This window comes from Grammomys surdaster, unplaced genomic scaffold, assembly GCF_004785775.1.
Source record: "Grammomys surdaster isolate TR1022 unplaced genomic scaffold, NIH_TR_1.0 125977, whole genome shotgun sequence".
Classification (NCBI taxonomy): Eukaryota; Metazoa; Chordata; class Mammalia; order Rodentia; family Muridae; genus Grammomys; species Grammomys surdaster.
Window position 1 is genome coordinate 2,472,627 of NW_021620793.1, and position 9,503 is coordinate 2,482,129.

A 9,503-nucleotide genomic window follows, 5' to 3' on the forward strand; every position below is an offset into this window, starting at 1 on the left:
TGTCTCGAAAAACCATAAATAAATAAATAAATAAATAAACAAATAAATAAATAATAAAAACAAGGTCTTTCCATGTAGCGCAGGGTATGCTAAAATATGCAACAATCCCCCTGCCTCATCCTCCCTAGTGCTGAGGTAGTCCGTATGTGCCCCAAGTTGGCTGCTATGCCCTTCCTATGCCTCTTCTTGTTTGAAAGTGTGAAGACCTGCTTTCAGATCCCCAGTGCACACATAAAGAGCCAAGTGTGGCTGTGGGGATGGGGACGGAGACAGGAGCTTGCTAGCAGTGTATACAAAACGGGGGATATGAGAAGGAGAAGCATCACTGCTCCAAACCCGTCAGGCCAGTACGAGTTTCTCTGGCTTACCAGAGAAGACAACTGTTCAGAGGCTGGGACTTGCCCGAGGGAGACCGTAGAGTGTGTGGGTGTGGGTCTATAGTCAAGGCACTGACTGTATCTGAAGGTGTGGGGGCTCCCTTCTCCCTCTGTCTTCCTCTGCAGAATCTGCCTGTACCAAGTCCTTTGGTTCCTGACGCTGTCTTTAAGAAGACTTCTGTAGCAGCGACCCAAGGGGCCACCTTGGGCCGTTACTGTGGGATGACGGTCATGAGAGACCTGGATGGGATCCAAGGAAGACTAAAGACTTCCTAGCACTCAGGCAAAGAGAATGCTACAGGGCGATGGTACTTATAACATCTTTTCTGGGGACGAGGAGAACGAAAACATTCCAGAACAGTTTCCAAGGCTCCTGCCCAGGAAGGAGGGAGAAGATGGATCCTAGGACACCTCCCTACCCGCAACTCCCCCCACATCACATCCTCGCCGTGTTTTGCTGTAGACTGGGAAACCCGATTGGGGACACTCACATTGCAGCTGGAGGTCACACCGTCGCCACCAGCGCATACCATGGTGGTCTTCACGGAACTTCCCCACCAGCTAGCGCTGGAGCAGGTGGCATAGTCCACAACTAGCAGGCGGCCCTGCTGCAGAACGTCAGGACTGGCCCCGTTGGCTGAATGAGACCACAGAGAGAAGGCATGAGGGGGTAAAGAGACTCCCAAGTCAATAGGAAACAATGGGCGTGTCGGGGATGTGCTTGCCAAGAAACTGTGAAGACTGAGTTCAGATCCCCGGTGCGCATGGAAAGAGCCAAGCGTGGCTGTGGGGGTGGGGGCGGAGACAGGAGCTTGCTAGCAGTGTATACAAAACGGGGCGGGGGCGGGGAGGTTATGAGAGGGAGAAGCGTCGCGGCTGCATCCTCTATTCACCCCTTCCTTTCTGGTCCAGGTTACTTTCTCTCACCCACAAGGAGGCCATGTTAGTTTGCATTGTGTCCTCAGTCGATTGGTTGGTGTTCAGGCTACTGTTGATTGGTTCAGGGTGAGCATCTGACTCAACCTAAAGCCAATGAGCCCCTTCCTCTGGGATTCTGGCATGGGCAGTGGGTACCATTTTCTTTTGTGTCGAGAAGGATGAGGCAGAAAAGACACTCTGAAGGAGAGCTGGTTCCTCACAGGCTGCAAACTCCTTGATCTAGAATGTTCCTGACATCTAGCTGTGTGTCTATCCTTGGGTTAGAATTCCTTTTTGCTGGGCTAGTTCTACAGGTTTCTCTTACTTTATTATGTCAGGGAGCTGTCTGGAGCCTTCTAGCTAGAAAAAAACACGTAACTCTGTGGTCAAGGTAGTTTTCCTCATAGCCCCAGTGACATTGTCTATATCACTGCCACAGTTGGCCAGGATAGAGTTCATTTCATTCTCCGTGTGTGTGTGTGTGTGTGTGTGTCCATGTGGAGGTCAGAAGTTAACCTCTAGTTCTCAACCTTCCTAATGTTGTGACTCTTTAATACATACAGTTCCTCGTGTCATGGTAATCCCCCACCTTAAAGTTATTTATTGCTACTTCATAACTGTAATTTTGCTATCATGAGTCATAATGCAAATATCTGATAACCAGGATATCTGATATACAATCCCGAGTGGGTCGAGACCCACAGATTGAGAACCACTTCTTTAGCACCATCCACCTTGACTTTTGAGTTAGGGTCTATCTATCCTTAGCTTAGAGTTCAACCAATTAGGTGAGGCTGGGTAGCTATTGAATCCCAGGGATCTGCCTGTTACTTCTGAACAGTCGGGATCGTAAGTACGCACAACCACACCTGGCCTTTGACCTTCACTGCAGACCTTACACTTTACAAATGAGGAAGTAGATTTGACAAAGGGCCCAGCATGAGCAAAGTGTGTATCTCCAAGAAGCTTGGGCTACCTCCCTGACCCTCTCTTCCAATTTCCTTGTTTGCTGTTGGGCCTCATTGCTCTCTACAGAGAAGAAAATGACCGCCACTGCAAACAGCTCTTTGTCTGGGAGAGCATCTTCTCTATTCCCAATTCCTATTGGCTTAGCTTGAGTCAGGTGCTCATTCCTGAGCCAATCACCAGTGATCAGAACGCTAACCAACCGAATGAGAGGGCACAGTATAGCCAAACCTGGCCCAGTTTTAGGCAGCAAGAAGAGGATCTGATGATGGCCTTGGGGTTTTCATGGTGCTCCAAAAGCCTGAGGTCACATAGTACATGTTATTCAGAGCTCTGGCCTCAGGCCACACGAAAGACACAGTGTGGTCAACACGCAGTGACTACTGTGCACTGTAGTTACTTGTCATAAGTGCTTCCACGGACTGTCTTCTTTTGCCTTCTCTGTACCTTGTCAATATAGCCATACCCAATTCCGCCTGCTGCTGTTCTATGCCCCATTTTACCGATGAGGAAGCCACCGTAGGGGCTCAGGAATGTGCCTGAATTACACAGCTACTAAAGCTGAGATTTGAACCCAGGCATATTTACCAGTCTCCACTAGCCTGTCCCTCTAAGGCAGCCAAACACCCTAGGGACAGAGGTAACAGCACCTCCCTTCCCTGCCAGGCCTTGGGGGGGGGGTCCCCTGCTTGCTTTCACTTACTCTGCAGCCGACCCCAGCCTGTGACATAGCAGGGGTAATTGTTCGCGAGAACAGTGCCAGCGGGTGGGAGGCAAGCCGTCTGGATCTTGCTGGTCAGGGACACTGGGCTGGCTAGTTTCAGCAGGGCAATGTCATACCTGGGTTAGGAAGAGAAGGTAGAGCAGCAAGGGTGGTGACTATTCCTGCCTACCTTTGTCATTTCCTGTGTATGATCCCAGGCTGCCCCTGCAGGCAAGGTAGCAGGGTCTCCTATGGCCTTTCCTTCTCCCTCCTCTGATAACTCCACCGTTCCCACCTCCACCCCAGCAGCTATGGGGGAGGGGTGGCTCACCTCTAGGAGGGGACTGCTCCTTCCAGTCCCAACAGAAGAGGCAGAGGAGGGGTGGGTTGACCCCTCTGTGTGCTGCCACCAACCCTATCCCTGAGAGCACCAGACAGGACAGAACATACCCATTGGCGATCTTTTGAGAGTTCCACTTCTCATGGACCACAGATTTGGAGACCTGAACAGCCAATGAACCGGATTCCGAGGTGGAGAGGCTGTGTCGTCCCAGCAACACACGGTAGGTCCTAGAGTTGCTGTGAGGAGCAGAGGGAGAGGTCAGCGACCTCTTCCCCACCCCACCCCCAGTCTCCATGAGTAAGGACACCCCAGTGCAGAGTGCTAGCAAGAAAACAATCCCTTGTCCAGAACCATCACTGGTTTTCCCAGGAAGGCAGGTGCTAGGCTGCTTCTTCCTCTACATCCTAGTGGCACAGGGCTTCAGTGCATGCCGTGTACGGACAGGGGAACCTGACAACCCTGAACCACAGATAGACTTGCGCCTGCGCCTCAGGCAGGCATGTGAAGATTCTCTCCAGGCTCCTTTACAGTGCATGGGTCAGTCCACTTGGGGATCTGTGCTCTAGGGCTGAGTGCCACTCCATGACACCGGAAGCAGCTAAGCGAGCAGGGAACAGTGGTGTTCAGTTACCTGATGCAATGGGCAGCTGTCAGAACCCAGTTGTTGGCCACCAGGGAGCCTCCGCAGGTGTGGTACCACCTTCCGGAGGAAAGGTACTGCAGGGAGACCTGGGGAAGGGAAGAACAGGTGCTCGGGTGAGAGAAACTGGTTTCTCAGTTCTCCAGTGGTTTAACAACAGGCTGAGGCAAGCGAGATAGGCAGGACACTCAAGCCAGGTCCATACTTAAGGGGATATCCTTAGACTTCAACCTTTGAGATAAAAACCTTTTCCTCCCTGCCTCACACGGTCTGTTGGTAAAGAGCCAAGGATGAGATAGAGCCTGTGGTCCTCCTCCCTTTACCTCCTGTGTGCTGGGGCTACCGATGTGTGCCACTAAACTCAGTTCAGATCAACTCGAGTGCTTTACAGAAAAAAATCAAGCCAGTGCTTGAGAGGTGGAGGCAGAGCGATCAAGGGCAGTCTTGGCTAAGTAGCACGGGGATAAGGCCAGCCTGGGTTATGTGAAACCCTGTCTCAAAGCAACAGCACAACCTAACACAAATCTGTGATGAATAAAATATTAAAAATTTCACTAAGTAGGGCATGATATGTCTGTAATCTCAACACTCAGAGCGCTGGGTGAGACAGGAGGATATAGAATTCCAGGCCAGCCTGGGATACCTAGTGAGCTTACATTGTAGCACTTAGCCCAACCGTCAACCTATGTTTTCTTTTCTTTCATTTCTGACAGAGTCTTGCAATGTAGCCCAGGCTGACCTTTAACACCCCCTCCTCACCTTCCTAATCCACCTCCCAGGAGCTGAGATTGCAGGTGTGGGCCACCATGCCCGCTCACCCATATTTTCTCATTGCATGGCAGCCAGAAAAATCCTTTCTTAAGGTAAGTCTGATGAAACTACGCTCTGCACAGACCATCCAGAGGCTCCTCTCCCATACCATAATGAGGTCCTACACCATCCCTTTGATTTTTCAGGCATTCACTTCCGCTCTGTGCCAGTTACGCTGACCTCTGTCAAGCTTTATTCGGGTAGGCTGACCCTCCGCTGTCTTAGGGTCTTTGCGTTTACAGTCTGTTAGCATAACCTTCCTTACTTCTAACTAGTCTCTTCCTGGATGCCACCACCTCCGTGAAGTTTCTATAACAACCCCATCCAACACAGTGCACACACAAGCACACGAATGCTGTCCTGGCAAGTTTTACGTCAGCTTGACACAAGTTAGCATCATTTGGGAAGAGGGAATCTTAACTGAGAAAATACCCGAATAGATTGGCCTGTGAGCAAGCTTATGGTGCAATTGATGATTGATGGCTGATGTAGGCGGGCCCAGCTCACTTGTGGGCGGAGCTATTTTTGAGTTCACCAATAAGAAAGTAGGCCGAGTAAGCTATAAGGAGCAAGACAGTAAGCAGCACTCTGGGTTCGATCCCTAGTACTGCCCGACCCCTGGAAATGTTTAAAATACGAACAATGAAGGACATTGAGAGTTCAGTGACTAACTCTGACAACATGAGTTCAGTCCCCAGGACCGTGTAGACCTGCACAGAAGGAGAGGACCGACTCCTTCAAGTTGTCCTCTGACATCTACATGAGTGTGCTGCCATACATGAACCCCTTTCCTGCAAATAAATGTAATAAAAGAAACAAAACAAAGAAAGGTCCTCAAAAGGGTGCTGCTCTGGCCTAAAGCATACAAAAACCTCCCTAGAGATAGAAACATTTTTTTCCCATGGGCAGAAAAGGCAGGGCTTGAGCTGTTGATTTGGGTCCTGAAGAGTAACCAGGCAAGTTTATTGGGGAATGATGTGGCTCAGTGGTTAAGAGCACTGACTACTCTTCTAGAGGTCCTGAGTTCAATTCCCAGCAACCACATGGTGGCTCACAACCATCTGTAATGGGATCTGATACCTTCTTCTGGTGTGCATGAAGACAGTGACAGTGTACTCACATATATAAAATAAATAAATCTTTAAAGAAAGAAAGAAGGAGAGAGAGAGAGAGAGAGAGAGAGAGAGAAATAAAGAAATAAAGAAATAAAGAAAGAAAGAAAGAAAGAAAGAAAGAAAAGAAAAGAAATAGCTCCTTACAGTATGAAGGGAACTTGAAAATCAGTTGTCTTAAAAATAGATCTTTTGGCCAGGCAGTGGTGGCTCACACCTTTAATCCCACAACTTCAGAGGCAGAGACAGGTGGATTTCTGAGTTCGAGGCCAGCCTGGTCTACAGAGTGAGTTCCAGGACAGCCAGGACTACACAGAGAAACCCTGCCTCGAAAAACCAAAAAAAAAAAAAAAAAAAAAGATCTTTTTTGAGATGTATCATATCGTCCAAGCTGTTCTCAAATTCTGTACATAATCAAAGACGACCCCAAACTCCTGGTCCTCTTGCCTTCACCTCCCGAGCGCTAGGATGACATTCATATACCACTGTGTCCAAAATGTTACTCGGTGCTGTGGATCAAACCCAGGGCTTCCTGCAAATACCAACTGGGCACCTGTACTCAACCCCTGAATCAGATTTGAATCTTGACTCTTTCCAAGCTCAAGGTGGTGAGTTTGGGCTGTTTCACAACCATTCAGAGTTCCAGTTCCTTTATTAGAACAGTAGGGAGCACTTGACTAGTGCTCTCGGGCATCACTGATAATTCCAATAGATCAACACTCCAAACGTCAAATACTGTAGTGCTCGCCACGTGGCACTTATCCATTACGGGTGGGCATGTGCGGAATTTCCCACCACTCCTGTAACCCCACAGGGCACAGTTTCTTGTTTATCATGCCCATTTTACATTCAAGCAAACAAAGGCAGCCTTGTGCAGGAATCCCAACAGGACTGTTAACTATATCTAGTGAGGTCTATGGACAGAGTTTATAACTATCCCACACGCACAGTCAGTGCTTAGTCTGGGAATGGTGGCACATGCCTGGTGGAGTGCCTCCCAGCACTCCGGTGGATCTCTGAGATTGAGGCCAGCTTGGTCTATACTGTGTGTTTCAGAGTAGCCAGAGCTACGTAGTGAGACCCCCATTTAATAAGTAAATAAATAAATAAACTTCCTGGTTTATAGTTTATGTGTATGCGTGTTTGGCTTCATGTATATATGTGTCTCATGTGCTTTGTTTAGTGCCTGAGAAGGCCAGAAACATGGCACTGGATCCCCTGGAACTGGAGTTCTAAATTGTTGTAAACTGGTTTGTGGGTGCTGGGAACAGAATTCGGGTCCTCTGAAAGAGCAGCAAGTGTTCTTAGGTGCTGAACTTTCTCTCCGGTCCCCAGGAAAGCTAGCTTAAAACATACAAGGTTCTGACATTTAAAAATAAGCCAAGTGGTAGTGGTTGATGCCTTTAATCCCAGCACTTGGGAGGTAGAGGAAAGGGAATCTCTGTGAGTTTGAGGCCAGCCTGGTCTACACACAGAGTTCCAGGACAGGCAGAGCTACACAGAGAAACTCTGTACCCCCAAACCAAAAAACTAATTTCAAAAAAATGTTAACTATATAGAACGTATTTGGTGTTGGGTATGGTTTTCTGAGTCTGGATCTTACAGGCCTATATAGCAAGAGCCTGTCTCAAAACAACCAACACAACAAAAGTTCTTTACTACAGACAACTTTGTAACTACTGAGTTCAAATTACGCCAGGTAAGAGAATTTTTTTTTCTTTTTTGGTTTTCCAAGATAGGATTTTTCTGTACAGGTCTGGCTGTCTTGGAACTCACTCTGCAGACCAGGCTGGTTTCCAACCTGGAGATCTTCCTGCCTCTGTCTCCCAAGGGCTGGGATTTAAGGCAACACCAGTAAGAGATTTTTAAATATATCAATTGTAAAGGTTGCATACATCCTATGGAAGACCAAGTAATTTTGCCTGTGTCAAATTTCAGTTTTGCTACGACAATGATTGGATCAATATAAGGATCAATATAAGGAAACAATTATTTCCATTGGTAACAGTATAACTAAGAATACATTTGCAAGCCAGGCATGGTGGCACACCTTTAATCTCAGTACTCCAGAGATATCGGCAGGAGAATCTCTGTGAGTTCAAGGCCAGCCTGGTCTATCAAGTGAGTCCAGGATGGTTACACTGAGAAACTTTATCTCAAAAAACAGAAAACAAAACAAAAACCCAACTGCCCCCCAAAACAACAACAACAACAACAACAGAAAAAAATATTAATTTACATAAACAGCTCTGACTGCTCTCTTCAAGCACAGAACACTTGCACAGTAGAGGTGACTGACTTATGGAGTAACATGTATGTGCCAGCAAGCGTCTAACTTTAAATCAGCAGGCATTGAAAATGTGTCTCAGAGTGGTGCCCCATCCCCCACCCCCACCATTTTTGAAGTTTCATGGAGAAGTAACCTTTCCCTCAGCCCCCAAATTGGCCAAGGTTGTAGGAATGTATCCTATAGGTGAAGATGCCTGTGCTGCCCTCTGTGTTTCCACCAGGCCTCACTTTTGCTTGCACAACAGACCCACCAGGTATGGCTGACTCACCTGCCAGGGCCAGCTGTTGGGTGTGGCCTCTTGGCCCCCAACTACCCTGCTCACATCATCCTGGACCTCATAAGTGGGGAACCCGCAGCTGAGAGCTGTGAACAGAGGATTGAGAGAGGGTTGTGTTGGTTGGGAATGGTATTTGTGGACATAACCGAACTCCAACAGGAAACCCTTGCTTTGGAATGACCTTCAAGGTCCATGAGGTCCTTCACCCCACTTCCTAGCTCGCCTTTGAATGTGTTAGGTAACTAAAGCTGGCCTTAAATTCTCCACCCTCTTTTCTTAGGCTCCTGAGGCTGACACAAGGAGTGTGTCACCATGCCCTATAACTTAGGGACCAGAGAGGGGACAACTGCTCGAGGGAAGGGCAGGAGGGTGATGTTCCCAAATTCACCAGACAGAGGTTACCTCCAGCCACCAAGGCAGATAGCAGCAGTGTCCTGATCATGGTGTGTCCGTGGACGTCTGTAGGTCTGGCTCTGGCTAAGCATCATTTTTATGAGCAGCCTTATCAGCCAGAGAAGCAGAAGGAGTTTGCAAGGTGGAGATTTTCCCAAACCCAGTGGAATAAAGGGCTGGAGTCCAAATGTTTATTTTTATCTTTTTCCATTTCCTTGTCATCCTGGAAGTACACTGAAAAATATGCCAAAGATGGGTACTGAAGCTTGGCTTGGCCAGCACACACTTGGAACCCCAGCTCTGGGGAAGTAGAGGCAGGGTGATCAGGAGTTACAATCATCCATGGCTACATTGAGTGCTTGGGGCCAGCCTGGGCTGCACAAGATTGTTTCACCAACCCCTGCCCCAAAACAGCTATAACAACCACCACCATGAAGGAAATGTAAATTCTATTTGCTTTCAAGAGACTGCAGTGCATGTTAGGGGAGGGAGAAGGACAATACTTGTTCTTGGGGTTGCTTTTTCCAAAGAAAACATTAGACCAGGTTGTGAAGCATCCAGTTTGAAGCCAGCCTGGTCTACAAAGTGGGTTTTAGGACAGCCAGGGCTACACAGAGAAACCCTGTGTAGGGTTTCAAACAAACAAACAGATAAGGAAAGAAGGAAGGAAGGAG

At 48.1% G+C, this 9,503-nt stretch overlaps 1 protein-coding gene across 1 annotated transcript in view; it reads right to left on the reverse strand.

Annotated features, from left to right (window-relative positions):
- Nucleotides 1–8,895, reverse strand: part of LOC114609612 (chymotrypsin-like elastase family member 2A) — a 12,001-nt gene extending 3,106 nt beyond the window's left edge. Inside the window, exons 1-6 of the mRNA XM_028753982.1 lie at nucleotides 8,839–8,895; nucleotides 8,428–8,522; nucleotides 3,939–4,036; nucleotides 3,415–3,543; nucleotides 2,965–3,101; nucleotides 869–1,014 (exon numbers count right to left, since the gene is read on the reverse strand). Of these exons, the coding sequence (XP_028609815.1) occupies nucleotides 869–1,014; nucleotides 2,965–3,101; nucleotides 3,415–3,543; nucleotides 3,939–4,036; nucleotides 8,428–8,522; nucleotides 8,839–8,878 (645 nt within the window). The 5' untranslated portion in view covers nucleotides 8,879–8,895. The remainder of the gene's footprint in view (nucleotides 1–868; nucleotides 1,015–2,964; nucleotides 3,102–3,414; nucleotides 3,544–3,938; nucleotides 4,037–8,427; nucleotides 8,523–8,838) is intronic.
- Between the last annotated feature and the right edge of the window lie 608 nt (nucleotides 8,896–9,503).